Source organism: Onychostoma macrolepis, chromosome 18 (genome assembly GCF_012432095.1).
Source record: "Onychostoma macrolepis isolate SWU-2019 chromosome 18, ASM1243209v1, whole genome shotgun sequence".
Classification (NCBI taxonomy): Eukaryota; Metazoa; Chordata; class Actinopteri; order Cypriniformes; family Cyprinidae; genus Onychostoma; species Onychostoma macrolepis.
In genome coordinates, this window is record NC_081172.1 from 4855637 (window position 1) to 4881487 (window position 25851).

Genomic DNA, 25851 nt, shown 5'->3' on the forward strand with positions numbered 1-25851 from the left:
TCACTATTTGGTTTTCTTTTTTGTAGAATTTGTTTAGTTAATTTCTGAATAATAATATCTTCCCTAAAGATTACGATTATTTTTGATTTTACTGATTACAATCAGTTATTTTTTTATTATTATTTTACAACGGCTTCAATGCTTGTGTTTAAAGAGTCTTATTTTTAGATCGTATCTAAACTGTTTTATTTGTGCTTCGCCAGAACGTTCAGAACCTTTAGATTGGTATCATGATAACAGTGATTCTTTGAATTTGACTTTGTAAATAGCGAGCTGTCTGTCAGTTTATGGTGCCGAAAAGCACAACAGCACATTTTGGGGAATTGTAATGATGGTCTGTATGTTTGTTTCTATGCAGAGCTGATGTAAAGTCTAGTGTGTCCTTTTATGTACAGTAGGTTACACCCCTCATTTTTATTGGCTGATAGTTTGTGGGTGAGTCTGTGATGTATGTGGTCTAGAGCACATCTACAATGTTCCTTTGTTTCCTCATCTTTGGCAGGATTTTTATTTTTGTTGAGATGTTTGGTTATGCAGTTATAGAGATGAAAATAAAATAGGGCTCTTAAATTAAATGTTGTTATTATTAAATGGATACTATAACTACACCCTCTGCCTCTCAAAGCATCTTTTTTCTATTAACGGCCATTCAAAATATTCAAACTGCAATTTTTCGTTATATTATAGTAGATGTTTAATTGAGAATAACTCGGCAGCAAAAGTTGACACAACCAATCCAATGTATTATAACATACATAATGTATTCATATTTTTTTTGTGTAATGTTTCAGATCTGCAGCCATCAGGTGGCAGTCTGACCTAAAACTCTCCTGAATGGATGTCACACAAGGAGAATGTTGTAAGAAGGGGTTTCCATTGAGACATGTGACTAAATAATGTCTTTTATAAGCCTTGTAATTAAAAAGCGCTGTATGTCAAATTAATAGCAGGCTATATCTGAAATTCAGTATTAGTACAGTAACAATAGGCCACAATACCCAGATTACTTACTAAATAATGCTTTCATTTAGCAAAGATGCATTAATTTGATCAAAAGTGACAGTAAATACATATATAATCGTACAGAAGATTTCTATTTCAAATAAATGCTGTTTTTGTTATTCATCAAAGAATCCTGAAAAAAGTATCATGGGTTCCACAAAAATGTTAAGCAGCACAACTGTTTTCTTTTCAGCGTTGAGAATAATAGGTAATGTTTCTTGAGCAGCAAATCAGCATTTTACAATTATTTCTGAAGGATCATGTGACACTGAAGCCTGGAGTAATGCTGCTGAAAATTCAGCTTTTGCATCATAGGAATAAATTATGTAATAATATTTCTGTTTTTACTGTATATTTGCTCAAATAAATGCAGCCTGGTGAGCAGAAGAGACTTCTTTCACAAACATTTTAAAAATCTTTCCACCCCCAAACTTTTGGCAGTGAATGGCAGTGCAACTATTTATTACTAATTGGTGCATTTTATCATATTCTTATCATATTTCTGATGATTTTATGAAAGCAGTAAGCCAGCTGAGTCGCATTGATTTTACCACATTGTTTTTGGGTCTTGCTGAGCTATTGATAATATCGCTGGTGTCGCTCTGACTCAGAAGGTCACAATGGTAATGATCTGTGCGTGTACTATATGTGTTTGCATTCTATTACAGCTGCCCACATGACACTTAACAAACAAAACTATAACCATTTGAATTTGTTTTGTTTATTGAAACAGCTTAATCATATTAAAATGCACAGCACTGGCACATAACTACAAACACTCCGTCATTATACACTTGCAAAATATTTACACAAGCTTTTGTTAACTTAGAATTAAATAACATCTCTTCCATTCAAGTCAATGGCATTAAAGGTGATTGATCATGTTGCTTTTAAAGTGCTTTGTTTAATAGAAACATTTGACCTATATGTGAACATAAGGATAGCAGACATTCCACCACTGACACACTATGACAAACTGAAGGTGTGCGTATGAGTGTGTGAATATGTGTGTGTGTTTTTGTTTGGCCAGAGAATTGTTTATATTTGTTGCCCATGTTTTATTTGTATTTGTGATTTTTATGTTGTGAGACTGGCATGTGCAACATACACGATCAGACAGTGTTGAAAGTTTAAGAGCTTTATGGATGAAGATTTGACATTTTAAAAGTTAAAATGAGAATATACAGTGGTCCCAAAAGGTATGTGGACACTTAAAGTGGCTGTGTGTAATTTTTCGAAGTGAAAATACTTTCTCCAATCCTAGTGTAAAGTGCAGAGACGGCTATAAGTAAGACTTTCATTTCCCCGAAGAGTGTAAACAGTGCGAGTCTGACGCTTGTAACATTACTCTGTTGGTCTGAGCGGCCCAAAAAGTTGATGTTGGCTCAGCCAACTCAGTGAGTTTGGGGCAGGACTATCTGTTTGTCCAGCCAATGGCTGATGGGAGGAGAGCTCTGGAAACCTATTTAAAAACAGCTACTGTTAAGATGACAAAATATCAAACCGAATGGTATCTGCAAGAAAATACTGAATTTTTGGAGCATTTTTGCAATTTTAAACAACTTTGATAAAACTTTGTTATTCACTGAAAAAATATCCCTCTGATTTCCACATATTTCCACAAATATGGGGCTTTTAGATGCAACGTACTGTATCAGGATTAACATCATTGTGACATGACCAATAATCATTGAATTAGATAATTCAAAAACATTTTGTTTTCAATTCAGAGTTGTTGTTTTTTATCATTTGAAACCTAACAAACATTTTGTGCTATCATTCTTTTAAATAAACGCCACTTGGTTTAATATTTTATCTAATGTAGTTAGATTCATAAATAAGTACAGCTTAAGTGTCCAAATACAGGATGTTTACTCTTAAGATGTTCACATTGAAGCTCTGTTCGGCTTTACATGGCTCAGTCAAGGGCAATTTGTCCTGGCTTAGAGAGCGAGAGACAGTGTGGGATTACTGTAAAGATAATGAAGGTTCAAGTCACTTCATTACAGAATGGAACGAAAAAGGACAATTGATTGTTAAAGGGGGACATATAATGTTTACAGTTTTATTTTATTCCCTGAGATCCACTAAGTTGTTGTTGTTGTTGTTTGTTTTTTGTAGTGTTTTCTGTTGGCTCCAAAGTTGCTTTAAGACATTAAAGAGATTCATTAAACAATCCATGCTGAAATGAAAACTCAGACTGTTCAGGTCAGATAGATCTGCAGAGCTGTGGGTGCTACACACAATCAGGTTTCTCAAACTTTCCCTCATTTTTTACACTTCTCGTGATTTCCTCTGGTGTTTAGGAGTAATATCTCACATCCTCCTTACTACTCTGTATGAAAGGCCAGGCCAAGTTTCTGAACATTTAAATCGAAGCTTGCAGGTTAACGTTGGCGATCATACTGTATGTTAATGTTAGATGACATCAAAAGTTGCAGACATTCATAGCGAGTTGTTTTTGTTTCAATAAATGTTTGTTGAAAGAAGTTTAGAGTTCTTAAAGTTGCAGTAAGACTTGAATGACTCCTTTATTTCAAAAGATCAAGAGAATTCGATTTCTCATAACAGGACGCCTGTAAATTGATTACGCCAGTTGTTGATTGGTTGCCTGCTGGTGTGTCGGTGGTCTTCTGAAGTCACATTTTTGGATAGGTTTTTACTGTGTGGTCATTCATAGTCTTATCCATAACTATGTGGACTTCTGGGATTGATTGGCACGTCTTGCCGTCCGCTTTGGCCATTCAGCTGATAGAGACGGTGGCTGAGGTTTTGTACCTGGCATGTGCCGAGGACGCATCCCACACGCATCAGCTGACCCTGCAGGTGACTTCGTGACCCTCTGAGGACATGCCGACGTTCCCGGAAATGTTCCCTGTTTTGATTGGCTGATGTGTTGGTCTGTTTCACCGGAGGTCCTTTATGCAGGAGGGCCCTCCAGACCGCACGGCGCTCTCCTGCCCTGGCACTCGAAGCTATTGAAGGAATGGTGATGGTTTCCATGGCATTACCACCCTGTGTTTCTGGAAGTTTCTCAGGTTTGCTGGGAAAACTCGATCTGGTGAGAGAAAGAGAAATTGTTTGGTTGACCACCAGTGAAGTGCGTGCATGCATTGTCCAGATCTATTTAAATACGTCATTCAGACATTCACATAGAAGCTGACGTAGTTTAAGTATTAAATTAGAGGCTTGGCAGTATTAGGACCATTTTAGTATCTGAAGCCTGTTATTAATCAAGCATTTCTCTGGCTGTAGTCCGAGTTATTTGTGGCATGCACTAATATTCCCTCACTCTAGGACACCTACTCCTTCACGTGCTTCCCTGTCTTCAAGTCTGGCTCCTCAGGAGACATTCAGAGCATTCGTTGTTTGTTAGAATATTAGTAAAAATGAAACGGAGGGGATGTAAAATTGTTAGACTGAGGTCTCTGCACTGTGTTGGAGGGATTCTGTGACTGTTTGGCACTATATTTGCTATTCATTTAGTTATTTTATATGTAAAATGTTTCCGTCTGGTCAGAGGAGAACTGGCTCCCCGACTGAGCCTGGTTTCTCCATTCTGTCACAGAGGGAGTTTTGGTTCCTTGCCGCTGTCGCCTCTGGCTTGCTCAGTTGGGGACACTTAATTTCTAGCGATTATCGCCGATTTGATTGCATAGATACTATTTAAACTAAACTGAGCTAGACAATGACATCTCTGAATTCACTAATGAAATGCCTTTAACTGAAAATTGAGTGTTTAATCTTATCATTATACATTACTGACACTCTATCTTTCAATTTGATACTGTTAAGTGCTTTGACACAATCTGTATTGTTAAAAGCGCTATATAAATAAAGGTGACTTGACTTGACTTTGTAATTATTTGTGATTTCTGAGTTAAAATTGTTTCAAAGCAAATCTTGCAGCAACACATTAATAATATTATTTTCCAGATGAATTCCAAACATCTGCCATTATTCAGCCAGTCAGGTGGTCCCGTGGCATTGGTTGAGCCAGACACTCACATGTCAGACTGCTTAAACACCTTTGACTTGTGCTTTGTGTTTTCTAGCTCATGAATAAACTGGCACTAATACCCATCATGCACCTGGCAGAGATCTACATCCCTGCCAAACCTGCAGGTGAGAAAGATTATGTGAGATTTTCTTTTTAGGAAATGTTTGTATTTGCAGTTTTCCTGAATTGTTATCTGTTTGTACAGCATTTGAATTTGTTACATTTTATTTGTTTATTTGAATTTTATATATTTATTTATGTTTGTGAATATAATAACATTAATAACACATGTTACTAAGCATGATACTTGAGTATCTGCAAGTATGTGTTTAAGTGTAATTTTCAGTGGGTGTCATAGGCTGTGTTTATGTTGAGCATTAGGGTGGGATATAGGGTAATACTTGAAATCTAATCTGAATCAGAATGTTTCTGAAAAGGATTAGTCTGGACTGGCTGTAGTATAACACACACATACACAAAATCACTTTCACTGTCTACACAAAGTTTCAAAAACATTTCCGATTGCTGTGGGTTTCCGGTCATAAGGAGCATTTAATGGTTATATCATGGGTCCAGTGTAAACCTTTGTTTAGCGCTTGATTTGAAGACTATGATACTATACCTTTCTACATTTCTATACGCTTTAAATTTGTTTTGAAAGAAATTAGTACTTTTATAGCATTAAATGAATCAAAAGAGACAGTAAATGCATTTCTAATGTTTATATAGATTTCTATTTAAAATAAATGCTGTTCTTTTGAACTTTCTGTTCACCAAAGAACCCTGCAGAAACAAATGTCACGGTTTCCACAAAAATATTAAGCAGCACAGTTTTTAACACCGCTAATAATAAGAAATGTTTATTGAGCAGCAAATTAGCATATTAGAATGATTTCTGAAGGATCATGTGTCACTGACGATTGGAGTTATGATGCTGAAAATTCAGCTGCGCATCACCGAAATAAATTACATTTGAAAATAGAAAAGTTCTTTAAATTATAATATTTCACAATATTACTGTTTTTACTCTAGTTTGATTAAATAAATGCAGGCTCGAGGGGCATAAAAGTTCACAATTGGTACTGTAATACTATGATGAAATAGTAGCAATTTATATGTTGCTCAAGTCTTTTAGGTGCCAAATGGTGTAGTTATAGTATCTACTAAACTTGGGTTATACTATGCATAATTGAAATGTGACTGAAGTAGATCATTTATTACATGCCAGTCAACTTTAAACTCACTTCAGCTGCACGAGCACCACTGTGGGCAGCTCCTGAATAGCTGACATTACGTGTGTGTTGGAGCGGTTCTAATGAGTCTGTAGCAGAACCGGAGATGTGGGACTGCCGGGGCTCAGGGTCAGTACAGGTCTCTGTGTGTGTGTGTGTGTGTGTGTGTGTGTGTGTGTGTGTGTTTGTGTGTGTTTGCTGGTCTCACACTTGCTTGTACATATCATTAAATGTGGGCCAGAGTCAGAAAGACTGAACAAGCTCGGAATCAAAACACACTCCTCATTTAACATGCGCTACACACACTGCTTACCAACAAAACACACACTGCTTTCCCTCTTGTGAAGGTCACCATCAGCCTAAATGCTGTCAAGCCTTTCCTGAGCAACACACACACACACACACACACACGTCATTAAGAGCTTTTACACTGTGTTAGCTTGATTATTTTGTGGCTCAGAAATCTGTCTATCGTTCTGTCTGTAAATCTAGCTGTCATTTTATCAGCCGATAGGTGGTTATATTTATGTCATTCTGTATGTCTGTCTATCTACTGTATCTATTGGTCATTTGAACAGGCGTTCTAGCCATCGTTCTGTCCATCTGTCATTCTATCTGTCGTTCTGCTGGCCATTCTGTCTTTCTACTGTTCGTTTTATCTGTTCTATCCATTGTTCTGTTGATCTGTATTTTTTTTTTCTATCTGTCGTTCTGTCAATCCCTTTGTTCTATCATTCTGTTCTGTCTTTTATAAACCCTTCAACTTGAAGACCTTTTAAACATTTTTCGAAATTTTCAAACAATTCATTGTCTAGCCAACATTTTAAAAATGTGTCATACTGTGTGTGTGTGTGTGTATATATGTATATATATATATATATATATATATATATATTATTTTTTTTTTTTTTTTATATTTCAGTCCTTTTCAATGCTGTATTCTTAAATTTAAATGTAAAAATCCAATTCAGCATCCTGTTTGGTGGCACAGTTCAAATTTAATCAGTGAACTCTTTCCTTTGATCTTGTTTCAAGTTCTATAATGTTCTTTGTTTTACATGCACTTTGTAATTGGCTTCCTTTGCATTATCGTGATGAAATCCGGCTTCTTATCTTAATTAGTTTGACACCCTTTGTTGCAGTTGTACACATGATTAGATGAGCAAAGCCCCTATGCATCATAAATGTACACTGAATTGAAATCAGGCCGGAGAGCAGCAGCCAGGCACAGTTACTCAATCACTTCGTCCCGGCATAAGCCCTTCTAAGCCTCTGCCCCAAGCTAAAGTCCTACTGTTTCACTGCTCCATTCATACACTTCAGTTTCAGGTGCTAGATTACACACACACACACACACACACACACATATGGAAGACAGCACACAGGGTGAAGAGTCTCTTAGATTGTAGAGGACGAATAGGAGACGTATTGTGATGTTTTATTCTGAAGACTAGGGGGAAGTCTGGAAGTTTCAGGTGAGAAAGAGAAAGAGATTGTTGAGAAGCGTTCCCACATTAGAGCCCTGCATGGGGCCTGAGAGATGTTAGCATGCACAAATACCAATCTTAATCACACAAACTGTTAAGAATGATGTTGCAATCCACTCTCTGAGAGGCACATTTTTAAAAACAGTGCTAGAGGGGCTAATTTGGTGGGGGAAACTGCTTAAATCCACCTTACATAAATTCATTGTGCCCTTGCGCGAGTGTGTGCGCAAAAGAGGATTTAATTTCCAGTTGAACATTAAAGTCCTAAATCACTTGGTGTTTGTGTTTGTGACCTCACTCCGTCTGTTTGACCTTTTCTCACATTAGGCACACACTGCGTATTCCGATTTGTTCTGTAAGCTTGTTTCGCTTTTGAAGGCCAGTCTCATTGTTCAGTGGAGGAAACGGCCTCTGCCCACCAGGAGGGGGAGACACTGAGATGATATTCAATCAGGCTTTGAGATCAGAGGTGACATCATTACAACAGCTGAAGTGACCCTCAAAAGGTATTTGCACACTAAGTCATACCAATAAAATGTAAAATGAATTATATTACCAAATAGCATATTTTACCAACTACTTTTAAGTGACTGCTGTAAGTGCTTTATGTATGAAGTCAGTTCCTCAACCAAAAGCCAGTGTCTAAATGCTTGTATGTTCATTTTGCAACATTTCTATTATTATATCTATTGTTCTACCATTTAAATTTTGTGAAACGTTTTGCTTAAAGTGTGCTCGTATAAAATGAATGCCACTTAATTCAATACTTTATATTTAATCCAATTTAGGAGTAATGCAATTTAATGCAGAATTTTGGAGGTATGTGTATTTTGTTGTAGGCATGATTCAGTGTTGTATCTTGCAAGTCAGAGTTAGAAATAGCCTGATCCATATCATGACTAAGCGGTCACGATGGGGAAAGCTGAGAAACTACGTTACAGGTGGCACGTACGTCTCTCCTGCACTCTCTGTGCCAAATGCAGACAGTCAAGTGACACATACTATCTCACAGAGAACTACAGGTCACACCCACATGCGCACACACACACACACACGTGGCAAGCCATATTAACATATATTCTGCAACGAACTACTATGTATTGTTTTTATTAGTCTTATTAATCTTCAGTTATACTCGTACTGTAATCCAATAGTGACTAGTATTGTTTTCAATTTCACTAGTACCCATTCTTTAAATATTAATACTTCAATTGACCTATCAGTAAGCCCAGCCCCCCTTAGTTACTGTTGCTCCCTCGGACAAACAAAGGGAGTTGCTCACTGTCTTACAATGACAGCTACAGTGTGAAAACCTTGTCCCACGATGTTTTTGCACAATTTTGGACACAGAAGGCCACCAAATGGGAATTCAATATTCCATGGAGGTATTTATAGAATATTTAAAAATAAATACGGTGGGTAACTCGGAGATAACAATGCAAGCGGGAGAAGTCTCATATTATGGTTGGTCATCACGATCGCGGATGACAACATGCAGGATCAACACTGTTCATGTATCGCAGGCTACGATTAAATTAATGTACATTTAACCAGTTTAATATGGAGAGGCGCTGAAATGTAGACCTTCGTTTGTGTTTTTGACCTACACTGTACAAGATGCGAGAACAGTCCGCTATTTAGGTTTGTACGTTAGCATGGACTCACTAACTTTAACGTTAGCTAGTTTTAGCCAGAGATACCTAACATTAACGTTCTGCTTGAGCAGATGAAAACTGTAACTTAATGAGTGTATGACAACCAGAAAATGAACGTTTTTGTCTTCATTTGTATTGGGGTGAATACTTAGGGACATTTTGCTCTGTTTTGTTTGGATTCAGGAAATGTAATAAAATAAATTATATCGCCCATCCTCTCAGGACAAGTACCCCAAGCACATCGTTTTTCCATTTTTGAAGCCATAAAACCGATGCGAGCTTCGGATCTTCCAATGTTTCTCTATGGCGCTGAAACCTAAAGATGTCCGAGTTCCGCTCCCTGTGCAACTGATACTCGACTGCCATTGGCTAGTCTGCGTTCGAGGGGAGGGGCTTTCCGATAGGTCAGTTGTGACTAGTATTAAATTATTCATTCGTACTTAATATTTACATACTATTTATATTACCTATGTCCCTTTGATACTAGTCACTGTATCGGTAGCATCTAGTATCATTCAAGTTTGGGAATATTTATTTGTGGCAAAGTGGTATTGCAGGGTTAATTCAGGATAATTAGGCCATTTTCCCAATTTAACTCAATTCACACCACCTAGTATTATTTCCTATTACACTAATTATAATTGCTATAAAAAAACTACTGAACTACTTGACAAAAAATAATGACAATTCACTGTTCGATTACATACAAGTAGAGGAGGAACGATACATGTATTCATACCGAACTGTCACGGTACGGACATCTCGGTTCGGTGCATGAGGCCTTACAATGAATACAGGCTGTTCCAATGGTGACACAGAGGCGGGCACACTGATGTTTGGTTTACTGTATTTTATTTTGATAAAGTACCAACTGTGCTGTCAAGTTAGCAATGCTGGAACTGAGATGTTTTGTGTGTGTGTGCTCCGGCGTGATCACTTCAACTGTTTCCTTATACCAGCAGAATCAACTTTAAACACTTATTGTCTTATTAATAATGCATCACTGTATAAAGGTCTGCTTTTATTTGTGTACACTCACCATGAAAACAAAACATTGTGCTTTTGTAAAATAAAGAAAACAAATAAGATGTCGCTTTCTGCCATTTGAGTTTCCTTTCTGTGAACAAATTAAGCGTGTGTATATAGGCACTGTTTTTTTCCCTTGTTTATCTGTAAACTAAATCAAATATATTTCAAGAATTTATTCCTTTTTAAGTGACATGACATGTGGCCAAGTTACCCATACTTGGAATTTGTGCTCTGCATTTAACCCATCCTAAGTCCACACACACCATGAACACACACCCGGAGCAGTGGGCAGCCATTTATGCTGCGGAGCAGTTGGGGGTTCGGTGCCTTGCTCAAGGGCACCTCAGTCGTGGTATTGGAGGTGGAGAGGGCGCTGGACATTCACTCCCCCCACCTACAATTCCTGCCGGACCTGAGACTCAAACTCGCAACCTTTGGGTTACAAGGCCGACTCTCTAACCATTAGGCCACGACTTTTCACATCTAGGCGGAAAAAATAGTAATTTGTACTACTGTCTGTTCAAAATGAATGAAAAGAAACCGAGCATAGTAAATTGATTTTTATTTTTTCCTGTTATACCGAAATCGTATCGAACCGTGACCCCCGAACCGAGGTACATACCGAACCATGACATCTGTGTACCGTTCCACCCCTACATACAAGCAATTCAAAATGAGTATCACTAACAAATATGGTAAATACTAACAATAGATAGGCCTACTAGTAATGAATGTTAAAATGGCTTGCCATGATACTTAAACTTTAACTTGGTAATCTATGTGATGTCTGCATTGTGTATGTTTATATTAGAGTAGCTAATGGTAACACACTTTACAGTAAGGTTTTATTTGTTTGCATTAGTTAACGAGAACTAACGTTGAACAATAAATCTACAACATTATTAATTCTAAATGTTAATTACAACATTTGATTTTAAAAATGCATCAGTAAAAGCTGTATCTGTTAAATTAGTTAATGCACTGTAAACTATCACAAACAACTGTAGTTTATTAACTAACATTATCAAAGATTAATAAATACATAGTTTCACATTGCTTTTAGGTAATGCATTAACTAATGTTACAAGGGTAACACTTTACAATAAGGTTCATTAGTTAACAACATTAGTAAACATGAACTGAGAATGAACAATACATCTACAACATTTATTAATCTTAGTTAATTTCAGCATTTACTAATGCATTATTAAAATCACAAGTTGTGCTTGTTAACATTAGTTAATGCACTGTGAACTAACATAAATAATGAACATGAATTATTTTCATTAACTAACATTAACAAAGATTAATAAATACTGTAATAAATGCATTGTTCATTGTTTGTTCATGTTAGATAATACATTAACTAATGTTAACAAATTACACCTTATTGTAAAGTGTTACCGTTACAAGTTAAGATATTTTGTTACCAGATTTATTTACATACCAAAAAATGCCCACGAAACCTATACATAAACCTTAGTGGTCGTAATATTTAATACTGAGAATATCGATCACAGTGTTTTTATTATGTATAGCTATACAGGATAGATAGATAGATGCGATCGCGTCCGAGCTCTCTCACCTGTTGCGCAGCGGCAGCGCGAGTGTTTGCAGAGGCAGCAGAAACGCACAGACGAGCAGCAGATTTCATGATCGCAGTCTGTTGTCCTCTACAGTCCCAGTGAATAATGTTGAGATGATGTTCCTCAGCTCAGATAGAGACGCGCAGCTGTGGAGGAGAGAAGAGGAGAGAGCCGTTCACTTACAAACTTAAAGTTCTAACGAAAAGCCACTTTTAAAGAGAGAAGAAACTTGTTCACTCCTTACTTTAAAAGACACACTAAAACGATGTATCCGGTTCATTTCATATCATTAATTCCACAGTGTGTAAGACTGTTGAAATCGCGGTTTTTAAAGCTCCTGTGCGTGAAGGACTTTGATTGATTTGGCTGGAGAAACTCTCAGTACTGACTCAGAAGTCTCGTGGATGGAGCAGATGCTTAAATACTGAGAGGGAGGAGACATGGATAGCTGCATTTCAGGCTTGAAGCAGTTATAATGAATCAGCATCCTCCTTAAAGCAACTAATTCGTTTCATATCACCGTAGATGACTGTGTTTTCGACCATACCGAATGAGTGGGGGCGTGGCCAATATGCTAATGCATGATAATAATATGTATAACGGTATTGATACTTTTTTTTTCATATTTACAACACGCACATATAAGACTATACTTTCATAATTCATGTAATATGTTGAGTTATATGTAATAATATGTTTACAAAGGTAATAAAATAAAAAAATGAAATGTATTTTATATTTAAAGCCTATATACAGTTTTAGTCAAAAGTGAAAACTTTTGAACAGAATGAAGATGTGTAAATGTTTCATATTTTGCCTAAATATCATATTTGTTTTCATTCAGTACTGCCCTTTAGAAGCTACAGAAGATACTTATGTTTCCTAGAAGACAAAATAATTTAAATTGAATTCAAATTCAAAATGTTTTCACCCCCCACCCCCATCGTTTTTCCTTCTGGAGCATATGATATTTAAAATATATATGCATTTTATTATATATAATGTAAAATATATTTTTTTAAATATTCAAGAGATAAAATGTTGTGGTAAAATATGAATAAAATGTAGATTTAAAAAAAAAATTATTTAATGTGTTTTGTGCACAAAATACAATATTTATTCAATATGTAAATCCTATCTGGCTCTTGGTAGGATTTGTCTTTAAAACACTCTGGTCTTTTTTTATTCAAGTATATTTGTATATAGGAACATGAGACTTTTGTAGGAACGCTGGTTCTCGAGGGAAATATTGTTTCAAGCGTTCAGCTCATGTCTGACGTTTAACTATGTGTCATGATATAAAAATATAATTGTGCTGTCAGGTGTGACATAGTGGCTTAATTTAAAGGTCAGAGACAATAACAGAAGTGTGTGTTTGTTTTTATAGAGCTCACTGTGTCCTGTGCTCTTTTATAGAGGATTTTGGAGAGTATTAACAACAGTTGAGTTAATGTAGATTAGAGTCGGTCACAGATGAGACTCCACGAGTGTGTGACTGGTGCTCGTGTGTTTCGGTTTCTCTGTTATGAATCTAGTTTAAGGTAATTTTATAGTTATACTTTGGCCTTAGTGTGATTTTTGGAGCAATGCGATTGTCTAAATTTTATATCAGCACTCTTTTCGATTGTAGTTTCGCATGATTGTGTTTTTATAGTTTAGCAGCATAAAGGTCAAGTTTGTTTATATGTCAGTGTGTTCAGAGGCACATGTCTGTATGTTTAAGAGCTTAGGATGTTTATTGCATCTCAGTCTTATAAATTGTGTCATAAACTTGGGTGTCTCATTATTTGGAAAAAGTTGTTTTATTGGTTTAATTTACTAGATGCATTTTGTAAAAATATTATTTATATAAAATATTAAATATTTTTGTGCATTTGCTTTATTCTTTGTTACTCTTGTGACTTGTGATTGTAATTGATTTTCAGGACAAGATATGAAACGCTCGCGTTTTCATGCAATATTAATAATTAGCATTAGCCCTTGAACTGGTTTGGTTTCTGCAGATGCCTCCTGAGCTGGAGTGAGTGAGTGTCTGTGTGTGTCTGTCTGTCTGTCTGTGCGTGTGTGTGTGTGTGTGTGTGTGTGTGTGTGTGTGTGTGTGTTGTTCTGCGTCATGGGTCAGACAGCAACAGGATACGCTTGCATTCATGCCTCAGTTCTCTCAGACAGAGCTGCCTGCTTGTGTGTGTAAGTGTATATTTGCGTGTCTGTCCAAGTGTCTCTCTTCTCTTCATTATTATACACTATTATAATATGAAACTCAGCACAGTTTTACTATAATCCTATTAAAATAATATTGTAGAATTCAAATGGTGTATTGTTCCTGATTAAATTCAGATGAGAGCTAGATTCATCTCTGATCCATCTAAATCAGATCAATATTTCCAATTCACTCCAGATATGAAGCATTTCATTTTTTTTAACCATAGATGCACAAATAAATTGCATATTTTAAAACACTATTTGATGTTATATTTTTATCTAGTATAAAAAGTAATAAAAAATTAACACCACCCATGAATTTGACAAAATTTACATCAATTTCATCCTTTCTGCTGCATTTTTAAAAAAAGTAATTAATCTCCATCCATTTTCTGAATTTTTAACAAATATTGAACCATTCAACCCTGTTACCAAAGTTAATGAACTTTCTTTTTTTTTTTTGCAGAAAATAGAAGTTAAGTTTATCATTAATAATTATATTAATTTATTCCCAATTTAGACTGAATTTGGAACCATGTTAACTTAAGTATTTTTTATTATTATTTTTTAATGTATGTTTATTGCTAGGAAATAAAATCACACAAATAAAGTTTTTAAAATGTATTTACACAGTCCTTAATTTTGGTTACAGGTTGCAAAATTGCAAAACTCATTTAAAATGAACACTCAATATTTAGTTTGACCTCCTGGAGTAGATTATTATTTTTTAAGAATCCTATTTTGTATTCTGAAAAGTACCTCCGATCCAACACAATTTTAAACCTATTCACAATATAGACTCTCTGTTTGCTGTCAAAAACTCTTTTTGTCACTGAGAGGCTGAAATTACTTTAGTGTTTTACTGGAACAAGACACAGAAGTCTATTGCGCACATTTACGGTTCTTTACTGTACCCTCCCCCCCTGCTCATTCCTCCAATCTCAGTCCATCAGCAGGTGCCCTGAAAGATGAATCAACCAATCACATCTGTGCACTTATGAGATGTTTCAATGGTCAAGGTCTTTATTTCAACTTCTTATCCAAACACTGCTTCACAAGGTTTCATAATGTAGTGCTAACAGCCCTTTGGAGTTAAGTATTTTGATTAAATGTGTGTGTGTGTGTGTGTGTGTGTGTGTGTGTGTGTGTGTGTGTGTGTGTGTGTGTGTGCGTTTTAAATCTCCATAACTTTAGTGTTCAGCAGATTTTAACGTAATAGGAGTGTGTTGGTCTGGTGGTGGATGGTGAAAGTCTTTTTCAATGACAGTTTCCCTTTGCTTCCCCCTGCTGGAGCAACACATTTATGTTCACTTAATGCTTTGACACATACCCTGCGTCCCAATGTGCATACTATCCACCCTGTCTGCCCTAAATAGTATTGAAAATTACTAATATCACACAGAATTTACGATGGATAGCATGCACATTGGGACGCAGCATTTGGAATTACATGCTATCATACTACTCATACTATTTAATAAGAGCAGCTACACAGACTAGACCTGTGAAAAGTACAGCATCAAGTGTATGTGTTGCTTTTCCAGGAGTGTTTGAAATACTAGTATACTGCTTCTATAGCATATAGTATGCATACTCTTTATAATATGTGTATTTTCTTTATCTGCATGAATTGGATGATATTCTACTTTAGCCTAAATGTGTGGTATGCAACAGAGCACACTTCACTGGCCTGTATCCTATGCCATTCGCTTTACTTGTCATGATCATTTGGCTGAACTTATAAGTAAACAAATTTTTACACAAACATGGACTTAAAATGCAAAATAAGAGATTTGTTAATTAATTATTCACTCACTGGAATTAAAAACATGTAATGTGGTTAGAGTTTTGTGACTGCAGTCTAGCATTCAACAGTGTAGCTACTGTTTGAAACATTTTGCATAGGCTACTGAATGACATACATACTGTATACTGCTTTAAAACAAATACTGTGTATAATAGGATACTAATATACTGTCTTGTGTGTTTGACAAATGTAACAGTCCGTCATCCCAAAATTGAGTTCCTTCTTACTTTGCACAAGATAAAAAAGACAAAGTAATAGATACACTGATGCATTACAATGGCTGGATGTGATGTGATTGTGTGTGTGTGTGTGTGTGTGTGTGAGAGAGTAAACGGATCTAATTCCTCTTGGGAACCAGTCAGACCAGCTCTCTGCGGTGTGTATTCATGTGTATATTTCTAATATCCTCAGGGCTGTTCATTTATGAATGCTTAGGATCGAGAAGAAACATCTGATCTCTCTCTTTATCCTCATATTCCTCGGTCTTTCAACATACAGGAACACGAACAAACACTAAACCCATATTATAAGATCATCAACAGTAGGCCTATATGGCTACATTCTATTACAGTATTTTTCTAGAGGTGTTTTGTGTGAATTAATCATTGTGATTATCTATGTGGTCACGAGTTTCATGTGTGAACAAACCTACGTGACCATAGCAACCAGGGATTATTAGAGATGGATAAATTTCTTTTTATTAACATTAAACATTTCATTTAATATTATTATTATTATTATTAGGCTATATTAACTTGTTAGGGCTATATTTTTATATTTATTTCATATAAATATATTTTATTATTTACCCTTTCAATTCGTGTATCGCTTTACCTAATTAACGTTATGCTATTTGCTACCATATATTTTGCAAATACTGTAAACGCCTGACAATTATGCCAATACTTTATGATTGTAGGCTATTTATGCCAGTGCGTGATGATAAATGAACGTGTTGTGTTTTCATTTACAAATGAAACTACGTGGATGATTCATTTCTCAGGGAAACAGTAGGCAGTAGGCTATAATATTAATGATTATTAATTCGCAGGAAAAAAGAAATATATTTTAAATTCAACTGCATTTCCAATAGGCTATAAATTCCAGTCAGCATGATCAAAGCTTTATGTTCAGCATTTACAGTAGGCTTATTTACAAAACTAGCCAGAACGTTATGTAAAGAGATCGAAATGAAGGGGAAAAAGGAATATAAAAATATAATAATAGGCTAATAATGGTGTTGATAATAATAGCTAATAATAATATACAAATATTACGGAAAAAGACGATCAGTTAATGGACACACACAGCTACCAAGATTGTGGGATGGATAAAAATGTTTTCTTGTAGGTCTATTTTATTTTATGTAACGTTACTTTATGTAACATTTAGTCTATTCATGATAAACTTATTTCGAATGCTGTTTACATCGCGTGCAATTGCCTATACAATCCGATAGCCTATGGTCAATATAATAATTTAATTATGTAATAATTTCTACAATAATTAATATAATAATTTCTTAATTCAAAATAAAATATTAATGAATTCCTGATAATCCCGGGTTGCTATGGTCACGTAGGTTTGTTCACACATTAAACTAGTGGCCACCAGTCAGAATGGGCGGGGCTACGGAAATAGGAGTCACGTGATCATAAACGTACTTTTAGTTGTCACAGTCGGGTTTGGATAAAAACTCGGGAAAACAAGGAAAAGTCTTTTCTTTTGTGGTATTATCGCGTCGCATCTGATTAGGACATGATGTGTTTGTGATTAATTTAAAAATACACAGTTCAAAAGTTTGAGGTCGGTAAGATTTCTAATGTTTGTGAAAAAAGTCTCTTACGCCCTCCACAGCTGCATTTATTTGATCGAAAATAAATGAAAACAGTAATATTTTGAAATATTATTACACTTTAAGATACGTTTTGCATTTTAATATAGTTTTAAAATGTCATTTATTTCTGTGAGGCAAAGCTGATATTTCAGCAGCCATGTTGCAAACAGTGCTGCTTAATAAGTTTGTGGAAACTGATATTTTTAAAAAAAATTTCATGATCCTTTGGTGAATAGAATAAGTACACAATTTATTTGAAACAAATCTTTTGTAACACTATAAATGTATTTACTGTTACCGACTCACTTTTGGTCAATTTAATGAGTTAAAGTAGTCATTTCTTTAAGGGGGAAAAAAATAGTGACCCCAAACTCTTGAATGGCAGTTTATCTTTTTGGAAAAGCATTTTTCCCCCTCCTAAAAAGTGTTTTTTTTTTTTTCATTCAGTGTGGCAGACAAACACACCAAGAAGGAATGCTGCCATAATTTGCAAAGTACAGTTGAAAGCTCCCAGATTCCTAAGAATTGCATCTCGTTGAAAGGCCGTGTGGCCACTGGCCAAAAGAAAATTGCCCACATTCACAGCTGGCACTGAAAAACCACGTACAGGCGGGGTCATCTGCGCTGTCCAATCAGAGCTCAGTCTGAAGTTGATTGACACATTCTAATTCTACTGGGTCAAAACATCAAAGGGATTCTTCATGTAACATCAAAAAAGGAACTGTCCTAAATAGTGCACTTGATGTGGACTCGCAGTCTCGTGGTCTTCACTTGCACGTGTCCATTAGGTGCCAAAACTACAGAGTGTCCCGTTTGTGAATTTTTTTGGTGAAGACCTCACGTGTGTATTCCTTGTGTTTGTGAATCAGTGTGTGAGCACGGCGATGAGCTCGTCGATCGGCGCTGTCTCTGAGGGCTCCAGCAGTCTGAACATGTGGCTGAAGGTGATGAAGTGTGTGAAGAGCGTGTTGAGGTGTGGGTGTATCTCCACGGCGATGGCGTCCTGGTAGTGAACGCTGAACAGGTGAGCCAGCGTGCGGAAGAGCATCACAAAGATCTTCTGTATCAGGAACATGAATCCAGAAGGGAACGCTGAACCTAAACACACATACACACAGTCACTTATGTGCGTTCAGATCATTTTCAGCTTGTTAAGGCAAATTCTGATTGTGAGAACTTCATACCAGCCTTGGTGGGAAGCACACGCTCATCTGCGAGTATCTCCTGGATGTAGGACAAGGCGTAGTCGATGTAGATGGGAGCTGAACACTTCAGTTTCTTCCCCTGATCGTCTGTCCATTCATACAAACTGAAAAGACAAACAATTGCAATTGTAACCATGTGATATTTTAGATAGGTTTTTACAGTAGTATTTTTGCAGCTGATGATTATTATATGACTGTATTCTGTGATTAACATGTAAAATCACTATAATGATCTGTGTTGTCACAGTAATCTCTTGTATATTTACTGTAATAGTGCTGCAGCAAGAATTAATTAGACAGTTGCATTTTTGTACTGTTCTTGGTGTATTTACTGTCACTGCTGTTGTTTTGTTATGTGACAACAAAGCTACTTGTTATGTAATGATGGTTTAGGGATTTAAAAAACTTTTTAAATTTAAAATCACATGCTGATTGTCATCATTGGGTGTTGATATCTGCATTCATATCTGTATCCATGCTTGACAAATCATATTTAAAAATAAATCAGCAATAACAACCACAACTATATTTCTATATAACTATATTTCATAACTATATTTTACATTTCACCTTCAGTGTTTCATAAAAAATTTTTTTAATTATAGTTTGTTTAATCTGGCCTTCATCTTACCGTGTAGTTTCCATCAAAATACCATATTGACTACAGAGCTACTACTGTCAAACTGTTGTGATATTTTATTGTTAACTATAATAAACTGTTGCTTAGGCAGTATTTGGTAAGGTGTACATATGCCACATTTTCTGTCTGTATTTAAGCTGTGAATTAAGTTATTAGTCTCTTTTATCTAGCTGTAACGAAGCGTGTTTGTTCTGCTCACATGTTTCCTGAGCTCTTGGCTGCTGGACACGTGGTCGTTGAGCAACAATCAGACAGAGCGCTGAAGAAGAGGGTTGTGTGCTGGAAAAACGACACCGCTGGAAGAGACGGTAAGATGAGTTAACACACATTACACACACAGAGCCTAACAAACCCACAGACCTCTGCCAAACTATCTGATGCATAGTGCAAACAAAAATTGCTTTTGTCTCAAACTGTTTTTTTCTTTGTACATACTATTTTTGTTGTGTATTTGTTTTTTTTAGTGCTGTCAAACGATTAATCGCATCCAAAATAAGTTTTTGTTTACATAATATATGTGTACTGTGTATATTTATTATGTATATATAAATACACACACATACAGTATATATTTTGAAAACATTTACATGTGTATATACACTTATATATTTATATTCTTATATTTTATTTTGTATAAAAATATATTTAATATATAAACATAACATATTTTTCTTAAATATATACATGCATGTGTTTGTATTTTATATATACATAATAAATATACACAGTACACACACATATATTATGTAAACACAAACTTTTGGTAACACTTTATTTTAGGGTCTCTTAATTAGTTGCTTATTAGCATGCATATTACTAAAATATTACTAATTTATTAGTACTAATTAAGCACATATTAATGCCTTATTCTACATGACCTTATTCTACATCCTTAATCCTACCCAATACCTAAAATTAACTACCTTACTAACTATTAATAAGTAGCAAATTAGGAATTTATTGAGGAAAAAGTCGTAGTTAATAGTGAATAAGTGTTCCCTATTCTAAAGTGTTACCAAACTTTTATTTTGGATGTGATTAATCGTTTGACAGCACTAGTTTTTTTTTTTAATTGTAAGTGGGTGGTTCCAGGTCAGATTAAGTTAAGCTACAGACCAGCCTTTATTCAAATGTCTAGATATATGAGCCAAGCCCAACACATTCCCATCATTCTTTTATGCATTTCTGAACATTATACATATGTTGAGAAATATTTGACATGTTTCTGTCTCTAGTGTATTGTTTCAGCCCTGAATTGCTCACTCAGATGACACTTTTGAGTGTGTCATCATATTTTAATCACTGGGTGTTTAACGGGCATTATGTGCACTCTGACTCGTGTGCGTGTTTAATTTATGCTATATATATATATATATATATATATATATATATATATATATATATATATATATATATATATATATATATATATATATATATATATATATATATATATATATATATATATATATATAATATATTTACAAACACACCTGCTTTTTAAAAAATATTAGTTTTAATTAATTTTAATATGGTTGTTTCTGGCATTAATTTTTTATATTTTGTTTGTGTGTTTGAATACTCACTGTTTGTTGCTATCCACTCCTGCTGGTCGAGGCCGTGTGGCAGGGCAGAGAGGGTCAGAAGGTCGAGATCAGTGATGCGTCTGGACAGGAAGTGATCTTTCAGGTAAGGTTTGACCTCAGCAGACAGGACTATATGTAGACTGTTATTCTTTCTGTCAACACACACAGTCAACAGGATACTCGATGAGAATCCACAGCGGAGTAATTTATTACATTTTGATAAAAGCTCTTTTTATATACACAAATTTCCTCTAAACACTAATCAATTGTGCGCAATATGACCAGGAATGGAGGGTCAAATAGAGTCATTTTAAACATTTATGGATTTAGTAGATGCTTTTATCCAAAGTGACTTACAAAAAAACAATTCATTACGGTGTCAACAATATTTGTAATATGTAACATGTAACAATGCCAGGTTTATTTGACAACTAGATTAAGAAGCAAGCTGGAGAAGAGGGGAAATGCATAAAATAAATCTCATTTGAAATGTACTGATATATAGCTGCAGTATGAAGGCAAACTGGCTTTGCGATGGGAAATTCTTTTGCAGCGAGCTTGTCTGCTAGTTAATTTGTGTTCAAATAGTTATGCTGTTGAGCAAATAGCAAACAGTTTGCGAACACACACAGTGTGACGTTACACAAGGACATACAGGGATTTAGTTTGGTTTAGTTTGTCATGTGTGCACATGGGGCTGGTCGATTACTGTATGTGCTGAAGGAGGTTGTGTTTTCCGACAGCTTTAGTGAGCAATCAACACATTCTTACTGGAAAGAGTGCGGCTTTCTACTGTAGACAGCGCTTGTAATTTTCATTCATGCAAATGAGAAAAACCACATGCACGCTGGCCTGCGGAGCGCGCTGAGTGTGTGAACGCAGAGAAAACAGACCTCTGAATTCAGCCTTGAAATAACTGATAGTGTGTGTTTGTGTGTGGTGGGAGGTTTGAGACGGTGGCCTTGACCTGACTGATTAAAACAGGCTGTGAGGTGGAATATCTGCCATATGGTTGTCCAAAAACACCTGGATACTTATGCCACACTTATGCAATGTACAAATGTTGTTGCATTTTTGTCTATTGCACACATAGAGGTTCAGCTTTTTGCTCATTACTTACTGATGTAAGCATTTTTTAAAGTTGATGAGATTCTCATCACACCCTGTTGCATTATCGCATGATTTCATCTAAATCAGCCACTCTGATGAGAGGTATTTTCAGTAAGATCCTTCAGGCATCACCTGCAGCACATCTCATCACTGTGCTGAAATACTATGTTTACCATGCCTTTAATGGACACTTGAGGAGATGTAATGTTTTTTTGTATTTTTCAAAAAGAAATATAGATGCAAGTATCAATTATTATTGCCAAGTGTATTTTTATATATATATATATATATATATATATATATATATATATATATATATACAGTCATGGCCAAAAATATCGGCACCCTTGGTAAATATGATCAAAGAAGGCTGTGAAAATTAATCTGCATTGTTAATCCTTTTGATTTTTTTTATTTAAACAATTCACAAAAATCTAACCTTTATTACCTGCATTAGACACACGTCCTCTTCCAGGTAGTTTCGTAACATTTTATGTTGATTGGAAATTCTTAATTATTGCCCTGATGGTGGAAATGGGAATTTTCACTGCTCTAGCTCTTTTCTTAAAGCCATTTCACTAATTTGTGAAGCTCAATTATCCTTTGCTGCACATCATAAATATATTCTTTGGTTTTTCTCATTGTGATGGATGATTAAGGGAATTTGGGCTTTGTTTTCCCTCCTATTTATATTTCTGTGAAACAGGAAGCCATGGCTGGATAATTTCATGTTCATAATCAACCTGGAGTGCTCAAAATTGTGAATATGAATGGGAATGTACTTCAGAGATATTTTACTCATAAGAATTCCTAGGGGTGCCATTAATTGTGTCCAACGTGTATTTGAGAAAAACATTTATTTCATAATGATATTTCCCCCCATTTTAAATTCTTATTATCCAATGAAAGATTAGATTTTTGTGAATATTTTAAATAAAAGATCAAAAGGATTAACAATGCAGATTAATTTTCACAGCCGCCTTTGATCATATTTACCAATGGTGCCGATATTTTTTGCCGTGTGTGTGTATGTATGTATGTGTATATATATTTTGACAATTTGAATAGTTATTTTTAGTATTTCCTTGATGTGAGGTTAGATTCTATTAGATAAAGGGCACGTTAGATACAGCAGTTTAAAATATTAACAAGTAAAAGAGCCATGTATTTCTAATTTAGAAGTAACTGACCTACAAATACAATGGTATTTATAATGTACATACCATGTTTTTGTGCATATAATATGCGAGTGCCATGTAACTGTACTATTAAATATGAAAATACATATGCCTATATCAGTATTACCACCACGGTACTTGTTTTAAATTGCTATTTCATGTGTTTAATGCTTATGTGAAAGAGAAAGTGTTGGTTTTAGACAACATTTTCTAATCAAGCAATGCATTTTTTCTTCAAAATGACCAGTTGCACTCATGCACAGGTGTGCGGTATGTAAATACACGGGCCGCAGCAGGTGTGTTTACCCATAAACCTTTGTGCAGAGGGTCCATGTTTTCACACACAAACACACATGGACTTGTGGAAGTTTCCTTTGACTTTCAGCCTTTTTCCAACACGAAGCCCAACTGAAACTACTGATACGCTCACACACATTCTCTCTCTCTCTCTCAAGATATGCTGGCACTTATCTCTTCAGCAGACATTTGTCTGATGTGTGCATTCCTTATTTTACTGCCTATCTAGTGTGTGTAGGTGCAGTATATACTCACACTTTGAACAGGCTGACATTGGTGTAGTTTGCCTTCAGAGCGCTGACATCCTCTTCATCAGAGCTGCTGTAACTCTGACATCCCCCCATATCCAGGATGCTTCTACCCATTAAAGGTCCTCAGAAACACACACGCCTCATTCAGACTAACACACCAATGCACCTGTCACGTAAACAAACACACTGCATGTCGTCTTCATCTACATGATCTCCAATCCTGGTCTACGTTCAGACTGTTGCTCCATCCAGCATTCTTTTTGGTTTCTTGCTGGTAAATGTGTTTGTGTTCTCTCCGCTGTTCTTTGTGCGTCCTACACTTCAGGCTGAGTCTCTGTGTCTCCGGTGAAGCAGACGGACAGGTTCCACCAGTAGTGAAAAATATTTACTCTCTTACACACACTCAGTCACGCCCACTTTCCCAAGCTGCCCCGCCTCCTTTTCACCTGAGGCACCGCCCTCTTGTGCCTCCAGGGGAACTTTCGCTTTCAGTGCACTTCACTCAGGATTGGTGTCATTCCCCGTCATGGAATTTTCAGTGAAGTTTTTTTTCATTCCTTTGGATTCATGTTCATGATGACATAAGGCAAATCATCAGGTATGGTGAACCCAAACTTGCATTTGGACATTTTAAAATACATTTAAAAATCCATCAGTTGTATTACATTGATATAAAGGTAACACTTCATCATTCTCATTTTCAACGCTTCATCACTTCTCATTTGATTAAAATGAGTTAACATGAACTAACAATAAACGATACTTTCACATCATTTATTAATATAGGTTAAATGTTTTTTTTGTTTGTTTTTTTTTATCAAAAGTTGTGTTAGTTAATCCACTCTGAACCATGAACTTGCATTAAAAATGCTGTAAAAAATATATTGCTCATTGTTAATGTTAGCTTAACAAATGAGCCCATATTATACAGTGTTACCGATGTATATTAATTTTGCATTGTTTATCAGGCACTGAATGGCTAAACATTTTAAAACAAGTCATACATTTACAGAATAATACTCATGTTTTGCAATGCATAATTTCTGTGAAAAAGTGGACCTACTTTAATGTTAATATTTTGTCGTTCATATATTTTTTTAAATAAACATTTTATTATTATTATCTTTAAATGATTTTAATTTTTGAATGATTCATGTGTAAGACATTTGTATAATAAATAAACTTGCCTTGATTTGCCAAAGTACATGAACATTATATTACAATTCAATTTTTCACTTGTATTGACCGTAAGGCACATGAAGTTTTTTTTATTTTTATATTAATTTTCACCCCACAGTTTATACATAGGCTGTATGCACCTTTGGGTAACAATTTCGGTCACAAGGTCACAACTCTAACTGCATTAGTTAATGAACTAGAAATGAAAAGCATTTATTAATCTTAGTTAGTTTACTAATACATTAATCAAGATGTACCTGCTAACATTTAATGGAAGTGTGTTAACATTAACAATGAACAGTTAATGACCATTAACAAACGTTAAACACTGTAACAAATGCATTTCTCATTGTTAGTTAATGTTAATGCAGTAACTAACACAATTTAATGTGACCTTTTTGTAACCTGTTACCTTGCCTTTGTTTACCCAAGTATATTTTACTTTTGACACTTAAAATAAAAAAAATAAAAATAAGTTTAATTTTCATTACTTAGACTGCATTCATCATCTGCAATCCCCATTTGTGGAAAGTGCTTTCTAGCTAGATGAACTATACATTGTAAAATG

General features: G+C 35.3%; 2 protein-coding genes across 2 annotated transcripts; both read right to left on the minus strand.

Moving 5' to 3' along the window:
• Window positions 1-1724: 1724 nt before the first annotated feature.
• adm2b (adrenomedullin 2b) lies at window positions 1725-12055 on the minus strand (the record flags this gene model as incomplete). Its single annotated transcript, XM_058752188.1, has 2 exons — window positions 1725-4060; window positions 11991-12055. Coding segments are annotated over 2 exons (441 nt in total), but the record flags the coding sequence as incomplete, so codon positions are not given.
• A 4704-nt stretch (window positions 12056-16759) lies between these two features.
• Window positions 16760-24936, minus strand: LOC131524265 (MOB kinase activator 2). The gene is made up of 5 exons (XM_058751221.1): window positions 24109-24936; window positions 21269-21420; window positions 19882-19978; window positions 19022-19146; window positions 16760-18935 (listed from the first exon to the last, which is right to left on the minus strand). Exons 1-5 carry the CDS (start codon window positions 24216-24218, stop codon window positions 18703-18705), a joined length of 717 nt encoding a protein of 238 aa, XP_058607204.1. The 5' UTR covers window positions 24219-24936; the 3' UTR covers window positions 16760-18702.
• Window positions 24937-25851: the final 915 nt, after the last annotated feature.

Excerpts from the sequence above, each read along its gene's own strand:
- LOC131524265 (XM_058751221.1), bottom strand. The coding sequence starts at position 24,218 with ATGGGTAGAAGCATCCTGGATATGGGGGGATGTCAGAGTTACAGCAGC. Across the intron at positions 21,421-24,108 it reads AATGTCAGCCTGTTCAAAGT|AAAGAATAACAGTCTACATA; the intron begins GTGAGTATATAC and ends GTGTGTTGACAG. Across the intron at positions 18,936-19,021 it reads TGTGCTTCCCACCAAGGCTG|GTTCAGCGTTCCCTTCTGGA; the intron begins GTATGAAGTTCT and ends ATGTGTGTTTAG.